We start from the raw sequence: 19,986 nt of genomic DNA on the forward strand, positions 1-19,986 counted from the left end.
CTGTGCGTCTAAGGTCGATGGTAATAGTAGGCAGGGGACACAATGTTTTGCCTAGGTTTGGGCCCTCTTGATGGAGGTAATACCCTATGTCATGCTTGATTGATATTGATGAGTATGAGAATTACAAGAGTTGATCTACCACGAGATCGTAATGGCAAAACCCTAGAAGCCTGGCCTATAAGATTATGATTGCCTCTACGGACTAAACCCTCCGGTCTATATAGACATCGGAGGGGGCAAGGGTTGTACAATGTCGGTTATAGAGAAAGGAATCTTCATATCCGAACGCCAGGCTTGCCATCCACGCCAAGGTGAGTCACATCCGGACACGGGAGAGAGTTTTCTGTCTTGTATCCTCACGGCCCATCAGTCCGACCCATGTCCAACAGGTCGGACGCCCGAGGACCCCTTAATCCAGGACTGCCTCAATCTTCGTAGAATATGTAGGAGCCAATATGCGCATCCAGGTTCCGCTATTGGTTATTGACCAGAGAGGTGTCTCGGTCATGTCTACATAATTCTTGAACCCGTAGGGTCCGCACGCTTAACGTTCGATGACGATTTTGTATTATATGAGTTATGTGTTTTGATGATCGAATGTTGTTCGGAGTCCTAGATGAGATCACAAACATGAAGAGGAGTCTCAAAATGGTCGAGACATAAAGAATGATATATTGAACGGTGTTATTCGGACACCGAAAGAGTTCCAAGAGGTACCGGGTAAAAAAACGGAGTGCCGGAGGGGTTACCGGAACCCCCCGGGAAAGTAATGGGCCAACATGGGCCTTGGGGGAGAGAGAGGGCAGGCCGCGAGGAGGTGCCCCCCATGGGGAGTCCGAATAGGACTAGGGGAGGGGGTGCGGCCCCCTTTTCCCTCTCCCTCTCCCTATCCCTCTCCCTTCTTCCCCCTTCCAACAAGTGGAATCCTACTAGGACTTGGAGTCCTAGTAGGACTCCTCTCTCCTGGCGCGCCCTACAAGGGCCAGCCGGTCTCCCCCTTTCCTCCTTTATATACGGAGGCAGGGGCACCCTAGAACACACAATAGACATCTCTTAGCCGCGTGCGGTCCTCCTCCACAGTTTACCACCTCAGTCATATCGTCATAGTGTTTAGGCTAAGCCCTGCGCCGGTAACTTCATCATCACCGTCGCCACGCCGTCGTGCTGACGGAACTCTCCCTCGTCCTCAACTGAATCAAGAGCTCGAGGGACGTCATCGTGCTGAACGTGTGTTGAACACGAAGGTGACGTACGTTCGGTACTTGGATCGGTTGGATCGTAAAGACGTTGGACTACATCAAACGCTAAACGCTTCCGCTTTCGGTCTACGAGGGTACGTGGACACACTCTCCCCTCTCGTTGCTATGCATCTCCTAGTTAGATCTTGTGTGATCCTAGATAATTTTTTTGAATTACTACGTTCCCCAACAAGAATCGTTGTGTGACCCTGTGCTGGAACCATGTTATGCGAATGCTGAATCCAGCCATCTCCATTGATGGAGCCAACCATCATCGGTGCTGGAACCAGTCGACGACCGGATGGTGCTACCACAACGACATGCTACATCGGCAGCTTACTGCAAAAGCTTAAATAAGCGGCCCGTTTTGCTGGGACCGGCACCCCAATTTGCTACGTGGGGCAGAGCAACGGCCGGCGACGACGACGCTACCACGGCTGAACGACGTTTCTCAAAAAGTTTCTACCGTGACCTGTTTTTGTTGTAATTGACGCGGAATTTTTTCCGGCGGTGTCGGCGAGCATCGACAGTAAGGCATCGTCCGTCAAAGACAAGGCAAGCCAGGGTAGGGCGATTAGGCGAGCTGTTGGCTGGCGTCTGCATGCAGGAGGGCATCTGTCATGGATTTTTACGGAGAACGAAGTGAAAGTGGTGTGGAGGTGGGAAAGGATAAGTGGGGAGAAGCGGCTAGTATTTCATGAATCGAACGCTTGGTCTGACCGGCTAAAATTTTAGCCGGTCGATCGATTCCTATCACTCATCTAGAGAGATCCGACTCAGAAAAAAGAGACAAGAGAGGTGTAGTAGTGGTTACCTTTTCCAGAGAATGCTCCGACACGTACATTCTCAAGATCACTGCGTGCTTGTCGAAAGGTAACTTTCCAGACACAAACCCAAAGTCCCTTGAAAAAGACCAAACATCCACACTGATATCAGCTTGACGCACGCAAATCTGCCCATTTAAAGACAGTCAAGTCAAAATATACAAGTGTATCAAAAAATTTACTAAACCTATTCATGTTTCTGCCTAACTAAGCAATACCCAAAAACTAAAGAGCACTGAACCTGTTCATGCTTTTGCCTAACTAAGAGCATCTCCAGCCACGGCCTCAACAGGCCTTCTTCAAGCGTTTTTGCCGCGTCGGCGCCCAAAATTCAACCCAGTTGCGCCGCTAGTAGCCCGTTTTTCGTCGGCTCGGGTCGAAACTGGTGCCGGCGGACCCAAGTAGAGCACGGCACGCTGGGATGCGCCTGGGGACGCCGGCACAAGCGAAAAGGGGCGTGGAGCCGCTCTGTCGGCGAGTCAAGAACCTCTTTCCACCGTTTCTTCCCGCCCTCGCCCCCCACTTCCCTCTTATTCTCTCCTTTCCTCCCGTCAATCTCTCTCCCGCTCTCCTCCCAGCCGCCGCCATGCCGCCGAAGAAGAACGTGATCCCCCGCGTTGCGACCACCGCGACCGCCTCTGTCGCCCAGATGAAGCAGAGGAAGCCGAGGGCGCCGCCGTCCAAGCCACCGGGCATGACAAACGCCGAGTGGAGGGCGGAAGTTCAGCGACGGAAGGCCGTCACCGCCGATAGGCGGAACAAGGCAATCGCCAAGAAGGCCCGTGACAACGCGGCGCGTGTCGCTGTGGCTACGGCGGACCAAGCCGAGGCCGAGGCGACTCGCTTGGGGATGATGAATCCACCAGGCGGCCACGCCCAGTACGTACCCTAGAGCCAGCAAAGCATTGGCTCTCCGTCCGGCTTCTCATCGTCGCCGCAACCATGGGGATGCACATCGTCGGCGGGCTACGCCGACGGGGACGCGCGCGGTGGGTTCAACCCCAACGTCATCTTCCCCCATGAACACCCAACCCAGCGCACGCCCTCGCCCGCCTTCGCCGGCGTGTAGTACCTTCCATACAACTACTCGACGCTGGCTTACGCGTGCTCCCCAACGGCCCCTCTCCATTGTGGCGCGTTGCCCTTCTCACAAGCTTCCACGTCGCACCTCGGCGATACCGACGAGACCGACGCCGACATGGACGACATCATCGCGGTAGGCTCACCCGCGGCCGCCGCGTCCCCCGGGTTCGCTACCCAAGACGACACGGTGGACCTCAGCGGCGGCATGGACGGCGAGCTCGAGTACGACGAGGAGGAGCCGGAGGAGCACGACGAGGAGGAGGAGAAGGAGCCGGCGACTGTCCCGGCGAGGAGGCGCAAGAAGAAGGGGGCGGCCAGGACCGGCGAGCCGCGCATTAAGTGCACGTCCAAAGAACAGAAATGCCTCGCCGAAGCGTGGAAAGTCGTCTGCCTCGACCCGACCACCAGCACGAACCAGAGCATCGAGGCGTACTGGGAGCGCATCAAGGCCGAGTTCGACGAGCGCAAGCTCGTAGACCCCTACTTTAAAGGCGTCTACATGCAGCGCGGGGCGAAGGCAATGGCGAACCATTGGAGGCTCATCCAGGCGGCGTGCAACAAATGGCATGGGATCGTCGAGAAGATCGCGGCTCGCCCGGAGAGCGGCGCCAACGTCAGGGATCAGGTACGGCACGCCGGTCTCCCGCTTCTATTCGCCGTGCGCGCCCGCCAACTATTTGTTCCTCCGCGCAGCTGGTGCGCATGTTTGCCTTGTATCGCCTAGCCAACCGCGACCAAGAGTTCAAGTACCTCCACGTATACAAACGCATTAACAAGTGCGAGAACTGGGCGGAAGCCCGACGTACCCTCGACAATGCCAAGGAGACCTACAAGTTGGACGCGCCGGCGCCGGGTGCGTCAGACGGGCGGCCGGACGGCAACAAAGGGGCCAAGAAGGCGGAAAATGTCGACGCGCCGTCCTGCATGAAGAGAAGACCGAGGCGCGGTGGTCGGCATTGATGACGAGCAGCGCCGTCAAGCTCGACCTACTCCGGACCAACGTCGTCGCGAAGAAGAGGAACACCGACATGGCATTCCTGTTGGGCGGGGCGGACATGCTCCAGAGCAACGACGAGGCGGCCAAGGTGTGGTACTTGGCGGAGCGTGGTCTCATCCTGAACCAGCTGCCGTCGACGGTGCCGCCAACTCCCACGCCCACGCCCACGCCGACGCCAACGCCGTCAAGCCCGAACGATGATGCCTTCACGACTACCTGCAGCATAGAAGCCACGCCGACGCCGCCCAGCACAGAAGCCACGCCGACGCTGCCCAACACAGAAGAAGCTCCGACCCCGACAAGCCCGCGCACGCCGACTCCGCCGACGCCGAAGGCCGACCTCGTCGTCTGATGCGCTGCACGCGCGTCCTTTCTTTTTGAACGTCGAACTTTTTATTCGATCGCCGAACTGTGACCGTATGATCGCCGAATTTGTGACGTCTATTTTGTGAGCGGGAATGACTACGTTTGAATTTGCCGCGGGTTGGGAGGCGTATGGGGCGGCGTCTGGAAGCGTGGCTAGGAGTTTTTTTCGAAAAGGAGGGACTCCCCGGCCTCTGCATCAGAGCGATGCATACGGCCACAATTATAAATAAATAAAGTAGTTCAACAAGGTCTTGCAATCTGATACAAAAAAGTAGGCTAGCTCACAAAGAGCTAGAAAAACAAAAAAAGGCCCAAAAGCCACAACCGGCTGGCATTAGATAGATAGGTAAACTAATCGCCTATCCTATTACATGACCGCCATCCAAACCAGTTGAAAATATCCCACACTACCATCTTCCACCGGACAAATCCAGTAACCAAACGCTCCCTGGCCTCCGTCGGAGTGAGTAAGGACCACATACGGATTAGCGCAGTAGCCCAGAATAAAACCTGCAAAAAATGAATAGTTGTTGTTCTGTTAAAAGCCAAATCATTTTTGCAGTTCCAAATTGCCCATAACAACGCACATGCTCCTACTCGAATTTGTCTAGCTGTTTCGGCCTCTATACCAACAAGCCACGTTTCAAATAACGACCTGACCGAATTCGGAGGAGTAATGTTAAAGGCAATTTGCACCGAGCGCCACAACACTCTCGCCAACGGGCAATCAAAGAAAAGATGCTGGATAGTTTCATCTCGATCACAGAAACTACACCTAGTAAAACCTGTCCAATTGCGCTTAATCAAATTATCTTTTGTAGGTCGCCCCAGAGGCCGATATAGCGCCAGTTCGCTTCCAGGATTTTTTTTTTGAACGCCCTGATGACTGAACGGCTGGAGATGCTCTAAGCAATTTCGACACCTCGTCACTTGTAGTACTGTCAAACCTATTTATTGCCACCCATATCCATTTCTCACCATTCACTCACTCACTCACTCCACTCTCTCTCTCCCTCTCTGTCCCTCTCAAGAGCACACGCAACAACATGCACCCGGGCACCTCCGTCGCTGCGGTGGTCTGTGCGGCTGCTGCGCTGCTCATCAGCAATGGCTGCCTCTCCATGGCCATGGTAGAGGACAAGATCACAGCGCTGCCGGGGCAGCCACCGGTGAGTTTCGCGCAGTACTCCGGATACGTGGAGGTGGACGCCATGAGGAAGAGGTCGCTCTTCTACTACTTCGCCGAGGCAGAGCTAGATCCGGCCACCAAACCCCTCGTCCTCTGGCTAAATGGAGGTAAATTTAGTGGCTGCCACAAGCTTCCCACTGTTTCGTCTTATTGCATTATTGGGGAGATCACACGAGAAGGAACAGTGTGAAAAGGCCAGAGCCAGAGGGGAAAGGAAGGGGCTGTTTGGTTCGTGACTAACCAAAAATTACCACATTTAAGGTTAGTCAAGTTTGATCAATTTAGATGAGTGTTTGGTTGAAGCCACATCTTAGGTAAGCTACACTTGGACCCCACATGGCATACACAAAAAAATGTAATAAGATTCCCTTAAGCTTCCAACTTGTGACTCTTATTTTGATGAACTAACCTTAGGCAAGCTTAATATGTGCCAATACTACGCCTAGAACCAAACGGCCCCAAAATTAACAAATGTTGGGAGGGAGAGAGAGTAGATTTTCTGTGCAAATACGCCTACAGCAGACTTTTACTTGGATCATACATTAAAAAGATACTTTTCCTAATTGGATTCTTGAAAGAAGATATACGAAGTGTCCTAACTGTTGATGGAAGGGGACTTTTTACCTTTAAATTTTGCTGTCCTTGTAGTAGAATGTGTTTTTGTTTTGTTAGAATTGACTGCATAATCTCGTGAATGTTGGGGTGTGTGTGTGTGGGGGGGATCTCAACTGATTTATTACTACCAAGATTCCTTTGTCTCTCTATGATAGGATAGAAGTTCTGATGATGTTTATGCATGTGTGCTTGTGTAGGACCCGGATGTTCATCTGTGGGGGTGGGAGCATTCTCAGAGAATGGGCCATTCAGGCCCAGTGGCAATGCCCTTGTGGGCAATGAGTATAGCTGGAACAAAGGTGGGCATTTTGTCTCTTGTAAAAGTTGCATCCACAAAAGCAACCTCTAGGTGCCTTTGATTGGTCCTCTTTTCCTTGGTGCAAGAAAAGAGAAAGCTCGCAGGATTTTTACCACAACTGAATTGCTCTTCTTGGTATCTGCTGGCTTGTTTCAGAGGCCAACATGCTCTATCTGGAGAGCCCTGCAGGGGTGGGCTTCTCCTACTCCACTGATCCTTCCTTCTATGGGGGTGTTGGTGACAGCATGACAGGTGTGATCTCCATGCTTGAAAAGTTTTGTAATCCGTATCAGTATTATTTTCTGTGTAGACTAATCTGCAAGATTATTCTTTTTTGAGGGGTTTAAAATGTTTCCCCTAAAATTTTGAAGCCAGGGATAATTTAAGGTTCTTGGAAGGCTGGTTTGCCAAGTTCCCACAGTACAAGGGCAGGGACTTGTACATCGCAGGAGAGAGCTATGCTGGTAAAGCCATTCTGCTTCTTCACCTCCTTGTTCAATTCTGAATTCATCCCTTGGTGTTCTAACTACAATGATGATCACTTTTAAGGCCACTACGTTCCGCAACTAGCGCAGCGCATGGTTGAATTCGACGACAAGGAGAAGCTCTTCAATCTGAAAGGCATTGCTGTAAGTATCCCATTTACAAAGCTTACCAAAAATATGTTTACAAAAACGTCGTGAATTTATAGTGTACATTGCTCTCTTTTTCCCTCATTGATCCAACAGTTGGGCAATCCTGTTCTCGAATTCTCGACTGACTTCAACTCAAGAGCCGAGTTCTTCTGGTCACATGGGCTGATATCGGACTCAACTTACAACATCTTCACGACGGTTTGCAACTACTCACGGTATGTGAGCGAGTATTACCACGGCTCCATCAGCACGGTTTGCGACAGGGTGATGAGCCAAGTGACCAGAGAGACGAGCAGATTCGTGGACAAGTACGATGTCACCCTGGACGTCTGCATTTCTTCGGTGTTGATGCAGTCCCAAGTGCTCACCCCAAGCCCAAATGTATCGTTTTTCAGCATTACCTTTGCTAAGGAGATGTATGTAACCCTGTCATTGACGGACAATTTTTTGCAGTCTACCGAGCAATTGAACAGGGCGCTCGACGTGTGCGTCGAGGACGAGACGATGAACTACCTCAACCGAAAAGATGTGCAAAAGGCAATGCACGCTCAGCTCAACGGCGTGCCCAAGTGGACGGTCTGCAGCAGGTGTGGATTTGCCTATTTGATTTGTTAGGGCTCTATCTGTATCTGCTATATAGTTGCATTTCCTTCAGCAAGGATGCGATTTCACCGAGTGTTTTGCCCTATCCAGTGTTCTTGAGTACAAACAGCTGGACCTGCAGATCCCGACCATCAACATCGTCGGCGCGCTCGTCAAGTCTGGCATCCCGGTGCTAGTTTACAGGTAAAGAACCGCATACAGTTGTATCAATCAAACTCGCCACAGCAAGGATTGTCAGTTTAGAACCTGGGCTGATGGCTATGCTCGTGGGTGTTCCTCCGCAGCGGTGATCAGGACTCGGTGATCCCCCTGACGGGCAGCAGGACGCTGGTGCACCGCCTGGCCAAGAGGCTCCGGCTGAACGCAACGGTGCCATACCGGGTCTGGTTCCAAGGGAAGCAGGTGATCTCCGGTCCATCTCCATCCTACAGTACAATATTGGCCATCGTTATCGTCAGCTCAGCTCCACTCCTGTCAAGCTCAAGCCATGGTGGGTGGTGAAACTGAAACTGAAGCGTTCTTCTCGTCTCATCTTCTCCCGGGTGTGCAGGTTGGTGGATGGACGCAGGTGTTCAGCGACGTGCTGTCCTTCGCGACCATCCGGGGCGCGTCGCACGAGGCGCCCTTCTCGCAGCCGGAGAGGTCCCTCGTGCTCTTCAGGGCGTTCCTCGCCAGCCGGCCGCTGCCGGAATCGTTCGAATGACCTGACCTCAACTCAAGAGACAGTTCGTGTTCTTGTACTACCTAGTAGCTAGAGTGCACGCGTCAATCACCTTTCAAGGTTGGGAATCCAATCAAAAAGGTCTTCGCAAGTGTAATCAGTTACTCCCTCATTTCACTATTATAAGATGTTTTGGATATTTCGATATTACACTAAATACGAACTGAAATGAGTGAAGGAACACACTAAAACACATCTACATACATTCAATTAAAAAAAATCATACATCTCATAATAGTGAACGGAGAGAATATATCGCAAAGCGTGGAGGTGCACTGGAAATGTATGGGAATTTCGAAAATTTGCTAAGCTGTTACATTTGGTCTGTCATAGTGAAAAAAGTACTCCCTCTATCACAAATCTAACACAAGTAATTCAGGACAGGGTAATATATAAAAATGAGATTGTACCACACAACTACTTCCTCTGTTTCATAATATAAAAGCGTTTTTGACATTACACTAGTGTAAAAAACATTCTTATATTATGAGACGGAAGGAGTAAAATTTACCACGAGCATGTTTTGTTGTGTACAATCAAATGTGTACGTGTAGATTCACAATGCCAAAAAAAATATGCAGAACGTGACTATGACTAAGATTATCTATATTTTGTTTGGAAAACTAAGATTATCTACATGGCACTCTTTTATCTAAAACATGTTATGTTATTCGCGTTTGGACTTGAAAATTTATAGTAATTCTTGCCGAATTCAGATGACATATACGGACTACGATGCCCCGACATGCTGCTCTGCTCCACCGTCTCCCTCACCGCCTGCACCCACTGACGATGCAACCCCGTTTGACGTGCCTTTGTAGCCCGTCCACGCGGAGCAGGCCGAGCTCCGCTCTTAGCTGAAGGAAATATGCTCTAGAGGCAATAATAAAGTTGTTATTTATATTTCCTTATATCATGATAAATGTTTATTATTCATGTTAGAATTGTATTAACCGAAAATTTAGTACATGTGTGAATACATAGACAAACAGAGTGTCACTGGTACACCTCTACTTGACTAGCTTGTTAATCAAATATGGTTAAGTTTCCTAACCATAGACACGAGTTGTCATTTGATTAATGGGATCACATCATTAGAGAATGATGTGATTGACTTGACCCATCCGTTAGCTTAGCACTATGATCGTTTAGTTTATTGCTATTGGTTTCTCCATAACTTATACATATTCCTATGACTATGAGATTATGCAACTCCAGAATACCGTAGGAACACATAGTGTGCTATCAAACGGCACAACGTAACTGGGTGATTATAAAGATGCTCTACAGGTGTCTTTGATGGTGTTTGTTGAGTTGGCATAGATCGAGATTAGGATTTGTCACTCCGATTGTCGGAGAGGTATCTCTGGGTCCTCTCGGTAATGCACATCACTATAAGCCTTGCAAGCAATGTAACTAATGAGTTAGTTGCGGGATGTTGCATTACGGAACGAGTAAAGAGACTTGCCGGTAACGAGATTGAACTAGGTATTGAGATACCGACGATCGAATCTCGGGCAAGTAACATACCGATAACAAAGAGACAACGTATGTTGTTATGCGGTTTGACCGATAAAAATCTTCATAGAATATGTAGGAGCCAATATGAGCATCCAGGTTCCGCTATTGATTATTGACCGGAGAAGTGTCTCGGTCATGTCTACATAGTTCTCGAAGCCGTAGGGTCCGCACGCTGAACGTTCGATGACGATCGGTATTATGAGTTTATGTGCTTTGATGTACCGAAGGTAGTTTGGAGTCCCGGATGTGATCATAGACATGACGAGGAGTCTCGAAATGGTCGAGACATGAAGATTGCTATATTGGACGACTATATTCGGACACTGGAGATGTTACAGAGATGTTTCAGATAAAACCGGAGTGCCGGAGGGTTACCGGAACCTCCCGGAAGAACTAATGGGCCTCATGGGCCTTAGTGGAGAGAGAGAGGGGCGGCTAGGGCAGGCCGCCCACCCCCTCCCCCTTGGGTCTGAATTGGACTAGGGAAAGGGGGGCGACGCCCCCCTTCCTTCTCCCTCTCTCCCTCCCCTTCATTCCCCCTCTCTTCCTTGTTGGAAACCTACTAGGAATAGGATTTCTATTCCTAGTAGGAATCCTACTTGGGGCGCGCCCCTATAGGGCCGTCCGGCCTCCCCCTTGCTCCTTTATATACGGGGGTAGGGGCACCCTAGAACACACAAGTTGACAGTTGCCATAGCCGTGTGCGGTGCCCCCCTCCACCATATTCCACCTCGGTCATATCGTCGTAGTGCTTAGGCGAAGCCCTGCGCCGGTAACTTCATCATCACTGTCATCACGTCATCGTGCTGACGAAACTCTCCCTCGGCCTCAACTGGATCAAGAGTATGAGGGATGTCATCGAGCTGAACGTGTGCTGAACACGGAGGTGCCGTACGTTCGGTGCTGAGATCGGTCGGATCGTGAAGACGTATGAATACATCAACCGCGTTGTCATAACGCTCCGCTTTCGTTCTACGAGGGTACGTAGACATACTCTTCCCCTCTCGTTGCTATGCATCACCTAGATGGATCTTGCGTGTGCATAGGAATTTTTTTGAAATTACTGCGTTCCCCAACAGTGGCATCCGAGCCAGGTTTATGCGTAGATGTTATATGCACGAGTAGAACACAAACGAGTTGTGGGCGTGGGTATATACATATTTCTTGCCGTCACTAGTTGATTCTTGATCCAGCGGTATTGTTGGATGAAGCGGCTCAGACCAACATTACGCGTACGCTTGCGCGAGACTGGTTCTACCGACGTGCTTCGCACACAGGTGGCTAGTGGGTGTCTGTTTCTCCAACTTTAGTTTAATCAAGTCACTGGTTGAATCGGTTTCAATGAACAGGGTTCTTTCTCAAGATCAAAAAGTAATCACTATACTACATTGTGGTTTTAATGAATAGGTAAGAACGGTTCTTGCTTGAAGCCCGTAGCAGCCACGTAAAACTTGAAACAACAAAGTAGAGGACGTCTAACTTGTTTTTGCAGGGCATGTTGTGATGTGATATGGTCAAGATGTGGTTATATATATTGTTATATGAGATGATCATGTTTTGTAACACAGTTATCGGCAACTGGAAGGAGCCATATGGTTGTCGGTTTATTGTATGAAATGCAATCGCCATGTAATTGCTTTACTTTATCACTAAGTGGTAGCGATAGTCGTAGAAGCAATAGTTGGCGAGACGACACCGATGCTTCGATGGGGATCAAGGTGTCAATACGGTGACGATGGTGATCATGACGGTGCTTTGGAGATGGAGATCAAAGGCACAAGATGATGATGGTCATATCATATCACTTATATTTGATTGCATGTGATGTTTATCCTTTATTCATCTTATTTTGCTTAGTTTGACGGTAGCATTATAAGTTGATCTCTCACTAAATTTCAAGGTACAAGTGTTCTCCCTGAGTATGCACCGTTGCTACAGTTCATCGTGCCGAGACACCATGTGGTGATCGGGTGTGATAAGCTCTACGTTCACATACAACGGGTGCAAGCCAGTTTTGCACACGTAGAATACTCGGGTTAAACTTGGTGAGCCTAGCATATGCAGATATGGCCTCGGAACACTAAGACCGAAAGTTTGAGTGTGAATCATATAGTAGATATGATCAACATAGTGATGTTCACCATTGAAAACTACTCCATCTCACGTGATGATCGGACATGGTTTAGTTGATATGGATCACGTGATCACTTAGATGATTAGAGAGATGTCTATCTAAGTGGGAGTTCCTAAGTAATATGATTAATTGAACTTTAATTTATCATGAACTTAGTACCTGATCGTATTTTGCATGTCTATGTTGTTGTAGATAGATGGTCCGTGCAGTTTGTTCCTTTGAATTTTAATGTGTTCCTAGAGAAAGCTAAGTTGAAAGATGATGGTAGCAACTACACGGACTGGGTCCGTAACTTGAGAATTATCCTCATTGCTGCACAGAAGAATTACGTCATGGAAGCACCGCTGGGTGACAAACTTGTTGCAGATGCTGCTGACGATGTTAAGAACGTCTGGCAAAGCAAAGCTGATGACTACTCGATAGTTCAGTGTGCCATGCTTTATGGCTTAGAACCAGGACTTCAACGATGTTTGAACGTCATGGAGCATATGAGATATTCCAGGAGTTGAAGTTAATATTTCAAGAAAATGCTCCGAGTGAGAGATATGAAGTCTCCAATAAGTTCTGCAGCTGCAAAATGGAGAATAGTTCTGTCAGTGAACATATACTCAGAATGTCCGGGTACCACAACCACTTGACTCAGCTGGGAGTTAATCTTCCTGATGATAGTGTCATTGACAGAGTTCTTCAATCACTGCCACCAAGCTACAAGAGATTCGTGATGAACTATAATATGCAAGGGATGGATAATACAATTCCCGAGCTCTTCACAATGCTAAAGGCTGCGGAGGTAGAAATCAAGAAGGAGCATCAAGTGTTGATGGTCAATAATGTTGGGGAACGCAGTAATTTCAAAAAAATTCCTACGCACACGCAAGATCCATCTAGGTGATGCATAGCAATAAGAGGGGAGAGTGTTGTATACATACCCTCGTAGACCGTAAGCGGAAGCGTTATGACAACGTGGTTGATATAGTCTTACATCTTCACGATCCGACCGATCCTAGCACCGAAGGTACGGCACCTCTACAATCTGCACACGTTCAGATCAGTGATGTCCCACGAACTCTAGATCCAGCTGAGTGTCGGGGAAGATATTTGTCATCACGACGGCGTGATGACGGTGATGATGAAGTTACCGATGCAGTGCTTCGCCTAAGCACTACAAGGATATGAACGAGGTGAAATTCTGTGGAGGGGGCACTGCACACGGCTAAGAGATCAACTTGTGTGTCTATGGGGTGCCCCCTCCCCCGTATATAATGGAGTGGAGGAGGGGAGGGCTGGCCCTCTCTATGGCGCGCCCTAGGGGAGTCCTACTCCCACCGGGAGTAGGATTCCCCCCTTTCCGTAGTAGGAGTAGGAGAGAAGGAAGGGGAAGAGAGAAGGAAGGAAGGGGGCCAGCCCCCACCCAATTTGGATTGGGCTAGGGGGGCGTGCCCTCCACCTTTCCCTTCCTCTCCTCTTTTCCGCTAAGGCCCAATAAAGCCCATATACTCCCCGAGGGGTTCCGGTAACCCCCCGGTACTCCGGTAAATGCCCGAACTCACCCGTTACCATTCCGATGTCCAAACATAGGCTTCCAATATATCGATCTTTATGTCTCGACCATTTCGAGACTCCTGGTCATGCCCGTGATCACATCCGGGTGTAGGATCGAAAGTATGTCTAGAGGGGGGGTGATTAGACTACTTGACCAAATAAAAACTTAACCTTTTCCCAATTTTAGTTCTTGGCAGATTTTAGCTAATTTAGGACAAGTCAAGCAATCATCACACAATTCAAGCAAGCATGCAAAGAGTATATTGGCAGCGGAAAGTAAAGCATGCAACTTGTAAGAATATAAAGGGAAGGGTTTGGAGAATTCAAACGCTATTGGAGACATGGATGTTTTTCCCGTGGTTCGGATAGGTGGTGCTATCCTACATCCACGTTGATGGAGACTTCAACCCACGAAGGGTAACGGTTGCGCGAGTCCACACAGGGCTCCACCCAAGGGCAACGGTTGCGCGAGTCCACGAAGGGCTCCACCCACGAAGGGTCCACGAAGAAGCAACCACCCACAAAGGGTCCACGAAGAAGCAACCTTGTCTATCCCACCATGGCCATCGCCCACACAGGACTTGCCTCACTAGCGGTAGATCTTCACGAAGTAGGCGATCTCCTTGCCCTTACAAACTCCTTGGTTCAACTCCACAATCTTGTCGGAGGCTCCCAAGTGACACCTAGCCAATCTAGGAGACACCACTCTCCAAGAAGTAACAAATGGTGTGTAGGTAATGAACTCCTTGCTCTTGTGCTTCAAATGATAGTCTCCCCAACACTCAACTCTCTCTCATAGGATTTGGATTTGGTGGAAAGAAGATTTGAGTGGAAAGCAACTTGGGAAGGCTAGAGATCAAGATTCATATGGTAGGAATGGAATGTCTTGGTTTCGACACATGAGTAGGTGGTTCTCTCTCAGAACATATGAGTTGGAATGGTGTATGTGTTCTGATGGCTCTCTCCACGAATGAAGAGGAGGTGGAGGGGTATATATAGCCTCCACACAAAATCCAACCGTTACACAGTTTTCCAATCTCGGTGGGACCGAATCAATAAACTCGGTCGGACCGAAAATGTAAACCTAGTGACCGTTAGAGATTTTTGGTGGGACTGACATGCAACTCGGTAGGACCGATATGGTTAGGGTTTGGGCATAACGTAATCTCGGTGAGACCGATTACACAAACTCGGTGAGACCGAATTTGGTAATTAGCTAACCAGAGAGTTGGTCAGGCAAACTCGGTGGGACCGATGCTCTTTTGGTGAGACCGAGTGGAACTCGGTGAGACCGAAAAGTTACAAAGGGGAAACACTGAGTTTACATTGCAATCTCGGTGGGACCGATTCGCTCTTTCGGTGAGACCGAAAAGTTATGAAAGGGAAACAAAGAGTTTGCAACCCCATCTCGGTGAGACCGAGATCCCTATCGGGAGAACCGAATTGCTAGGGTTTGGCAGTGGCTAATGACAAGTGAAACTCGGTGGCGCCGGATAGGAAGAATCGGTAGGACCGAGTTTGGCTTAGGGTTTAGGTCATATGTGGATATGGGAAAGTAGTTGAGGGTTTTGGAGCATATCACTAAGCACATGAAGCAAGAGGCTCATTAAGCAACACCTCATCCCTCCTTGATAGTATTGGCTTTTCCTAAAGACTCAATGTGATCTTGGATCACTAAAATGTAAAATGAAGAGTCTTGAGCTTTTGAGCTTGAGCCAATCCTTTGTCCTTAGCATTTTGAAGGTTCCACTTTCACATCCATGCCATGCTAATCATTGAGCTTTCCTGAAATAATCATCTTGGAATAGCATTAGCTCAATGAGCTATATGTTGTTATGAATTACCAAAACCACCTAGGGATAGTTGCACTTTCAATCTCCCCCTTTTTGGTAATTGATGACAACATATAGATCAAAGCTTCGACAAGTGATAATAAGCGTGAAATATATCGTCGCTTTGAGAAGTATGTGATAAGTAAGAGCTCCCCCTAAATTTGTGCATATTTAAAAATTTGCTTTGGACTGCAAATGCACAAAGAGTTAGAGTCATGGGTTACTCTTCCATGTCACATACATCTTGGTGGAGCGCTTAAAATGATAAGAATGAAATACATGCACTAATCACCAAGAAAAGTGAAAGATCACATAAGATAGATAAGATAATAGCATTCGTCAAGCATTAAGTGTAGCTTATGATCAAACACATGATCATCAATGTCTCACAAATAATGACGTAGTATCTCAAGCACTCAAAAGCAAACAAGTTCGAAAAACCACCAAATAAAGCAAGAGAGAAAAGCAACACTCTCTCTCTCGAAGCCTATGATCTATACATCTTCTCCCCCTTTGGCAACAAGTTACCAAAAAGTTCCTAGAAAATGCATAGCACTAGATCGACGCTCAGGCTTGATCTTCTGGTGGTGGTGGAGTCCGGATCACTCCAAGGACAAAGGCTTCGATAGATGCTGAAGTAGACGCTGGAGTTGGAGCTGAAGTAGACGCTGGAGCTGGTGGAACTGAGGCTGTGGCTGGTGCTGAGGTGGTGGCTCTTGTGTCAGCAACTGGCACGGCAGATGACCTCGGGCCTCGTGGCACTCTGGCAAAGGCATGAGTGGTAGTCCTGCCTCTCCTCTCTTGCATGTCCTCCTGGAGCTGCTCCACTGCAGTCTGAATCTCCGTTACCTTGACATCCAAGTCATAGAAATTTTGTTCCATGATTCTCTCTAGGCTCTGCTGATTCTGAGTGAGGGTGGCTAGACTTTGCTCAATTCTCAGTGTGGATGCAATCAAGTAACCAAGCTGCTCTTGTTTAGTCTTCAAGAAATATTCAGATGCCTCCTCTTGAGTTGGCATCTTGGCAGCTTTCTCCTTCCTTGCCTTCTCCTTCTTCGCGAATGCTTGAGCAGATGACGGTTCATTCTCAGTCATGACAACTTGGTTATCCTCAAAATCTGGACGGATGGGCAGGTGTTCCTTGTCCAATAAGTATATGCCCGTGCCCATCTTGGAGTTGATGAGCTCCTGAATCTGAGGGGCATATCCGCAACTCCTCTTCTGATCTGCTGCAGTCCTTTTGATTGTTTCCACTATGAGGCTCATCACCTTGAACTTCTGAGGCACATCAAACACATGTAGCAAGTTGATAGCATGGCCTCTGATCATCTTGTGATCACCTGACTTGGGCAATAAGGTGTGCCTCAAGATCCAATTGATAGTCGGGAGCCCTGACAGAAGGTAATGTACTGAGCCAAACTTGAAGGTATCAAGTGCTTCATTTGGAATCTCCTTATACATATTTGACATTGAGTTGTGGTCCATCTTCTTCTTGGCATAGATATCCAAGTCATCATCTTGCTCTTCTTGGGCATTAATCAACTTTGCCCATTCCTCAACAGTGGATTGGTACCTCGTACCCTCAGACATCCATGTGATCCTCCCATCTGGATAAAAGTGAGATGTGGAGTAGAACTGCATGATGAGTTCCTCGTTCCACTTTGTGAGCTTCTGCCCAACAAAGTCCTCTACTCCACATGCCTTGAAGCTGTCCTGAACTCCTGGGTAGTACTCTTTATTGTCCTTAATGTATTGCCAATCAACCCATCTCATATCATAGACTATTGGCTTCTTATCAAGCAAAACAGTCTCATAGAAATCCTGCTGCTCCTTGGTGTGAAATCTGTAGTCCACAGCAGTCCTCCTCCTTGAAGCATATGGTTCTGCTTCTCTCCACTTCCTCAGTCCTGAATCTCTCTTGAGCTTCATGTCCTCAGCCACAGGATGAGCATCGTTGTGGTCTGGGATCTTGGGCTTTAGCTTCCTTAGGACATTCTCTTCCTCTTCTTCTGCAGCTTCAGGCACTGGGGCCTTGTTCTTTTCAGCAGCTGGGATGCTTCTTGTGTTCCTCTTTGGCTTTGGCTTTGGAGCTGGCTTGGCCTTGGAAGCAGCTCCCCCTGATTTTATGGCATCTCCCATTAGCTTGGGTGCCTTGGGTGCTGGTGCAGCTACCTCTTCTTCTTCCTCTTCCATGATGGAAGCTTTGCCAAGCACTCTAGCCATAGTCTTCTTCACCCTTTCCTTTCTTTTCTTGCCCTCGGCTACAACTGGCTCTATGGGCTTCTCAGTTGACATTCTGGCCTTTGACATTGGCTGCCTGCCTGCTGGCCTTTTGATTTTCAGGCCTGGCTTAGTGCCTTGAGCTGGCTCAACTCTCTTGGAAGTGGCCTCTTCCTCTGCCACATAGTCTTCATCTTTGGAATCTGAAGTCCTCTTATTCCTCTGTCTCGTGGCAGCCTTTGGCAAGTTGCTAGGAGTGCTCCTGCTGCCTTCATCAGAAGAACTGGAGGGACTAGTGCCCTCACTCATCACCACTTGCTGTTCTGACACATTCTGGCTATCACTTTGATCAGACATGCTACAAACTGACTGCTGACCCTGTGAACAGATTATAGATGAGGTAGAAAGGATGAGCATCACAAAATGCAGAGATTTTTGCAAAAGAATGATCCAAAAACTTAGTTTTAGTTTCCCACTGAAATCATCTCGGATCTACTGATTTTCAAACTCGGTGATACCGAAGCAGTTTTGGCACCTGAACTGGTGAACTCGGTTGGACCGAGTCACAGTTCGGTGGCACCGAGACTGCTAGGGTTTCACAGAGTTCCAAAATCGGTCACACCGATAAGTAATTCTCGGTCAGACCGAGTCTCACTTGTGCAATGGCATAAGCCAAATCGGTGGGACCGAGTTTTTCAACTCGGTGGGTCCGAGATGTTTTTGGCGGAAACCTAAACCTAGAATTTTTGAATCAAAGCTAATCTGCGGGCGTTTTGACTGGATAGGAGTGTTTCAATCATGGCAAGAATCATGAAGAACACAATGTGCTAGGAATCAGATTGGAGAATAGCACAAAGATCAAGTCCATACCCTAGTTCGGCGGGGACTTGCTACGGCGGCAACGGCGGGGCAGAATTCCTGTTGACGGCGACGGAGACCAGCTACTGGAGGCGGCTGGCGGCGAGAGGACGATCCGGAGACCACGAGGGCAGAGCAGGCTATCGCGCGGGTGAAGGGGTTCGGAGAAATTTCCAAAATTTTGCCCGTGACTATATATAGCCCGACCCTGTCGGTGTGACCGAGTGGAACAACTCGGTGGCACCGAGATTCATAACTGCAGGCAGTTACTAAAACTCGGTGTGACCAAAATGTTCAAATCGGTTGCACCGAGATCGAAAACCTAGATCAACTTAATGATCTCGGTAGGACAGAAAGTGGAGTATTGGTCAGACCGAGAATCATAAAGAGGTTTTGGAAGTTTAAGTCTATGACGAATCGGGGACTCCGAGCGCTCCTCACACAGAGTGGTTCGAATCTGACTTGATCAAATTTTGTGATGCAGCATGAATAGGGTTTGAGACGAGAAAAGCATAGATAGCTAGAGGAGGTTCTTAGGCATTCTTGTCCATCCACTTGGCAGAAGAATATAAAACCAAACAATCAAAACAACAAGTGGATGTCCTCGAATGAGTAAAAGATGCAACCAACATGCTCACACAATAAGATGGCAAATGAAATATGTGACAAGGCATGCACAACCAATTCTAGCATCTATCAAGCAATTTGCGATGACTAGGTCATCTATATATGAGTATATTGACTTAGGAGTCAAGTGAGAACACTTGATCATAGGTCATACTCATCGTTTAAGCTCAAGTGGGGTTACCACTTTTACATAAAGCATTGTTTTGTTCACATCTTTAGAGTTGCTTTAGCTCAAGTCTTAGAGTAAAGCTCCCCCTAGATGTGATATCCCCCCTAAGAGGGATGAACTAACCTTGCGTTTTGTCGATGATGACTTCATGTAGATATTGAAGATGTGGATGCTCAATGTTGATGTAGATCTCTTGGAGCTATCCATTTGAGTGAATTGCACTTTCAATACCTACATGGGTTAGTCCCACAAGGAACAAACAAGGATATCCATAGACATAGAGTGATGCACACAAAGATGATGTCCATGAAAACTTTTAGGTTACCTTGTCCCTTGTCTTACCAACAAGAGGGTTTGTGACTCCTTGAACTAGTGCAAGATGTGGAAGTTGATTGCACTTGTTCTTGCCAAAATGATAAGAGTGAAGTATGTTGGCGGAGTCACCCTTAAGAACTCTCTAGTTCTTCTTCTTTTGGATCCACATCATCTTGATGGGAATCCTTGGAGTTGTAGT

General features: G+C 48.3%; 1 protein-coding gene across 3 annotated transcripts; it reads left to right on the top strand.

Annotated features, from left to right (window-relative positions):
• Positions 1-5,477: 5,477 nt before the first annotated feature.
• On the top strand, positions 5,478-8,726 carry LOC125541637 (serine carboxypeptidase-like 45). Of its 3 annotated transcripts, none has more exons than XM_048704992.2 (10): positions 5,478-5,804; positions 6,510-6,611; positions 6,767-6,862; positions 6,982-7,074; positions 7,160-7,239; positions 7,339-7,626; positions 7,699-7,832; positions 7,939-8,031; positions 8,133-8,250; positions 8,399-8,726. In XM_048704992.2, exons 1-10 carry the CDS (start codon positions 5,555-5,557, stop codon positions 8,549-8,551), a joined length of 1,407 nt encoding a protein of 468 aa, XP_048560949.1. In that variant the 5' UTR covers positions 5,478-5,554; the 3' UTR covers positions 8,552-8,726. The 3 variants fall into 3 exon arrangements, with proteins under 3 accessions (XP_048560949.1, XP_048560950.1, XP_048560948.1); XM_048704993.2 differs by having other exon boundaries at positions 7,339-7,605; XM_048704991.2 differs by having other exon boundaries at positions 7,339-7,832.
• The last annotated feature ends 11,260 nt before the right edge of the window (positions 8,727-19,986 follow it).

The sequence above is a fragment of the Triticum urartu genome, chromosome 2A (assembly GCF_056163025.1).
Source record: "Triticum urartu cultivar PI428250 chromosome 2A, HENAU_Tu73, whole genome shotgun sequence".
NCBI lineage: Eukaryota > Viridiplantae > Streptophyta > Magnoliopsida > Poales > Poaceae > Triticum > Triticum urartu.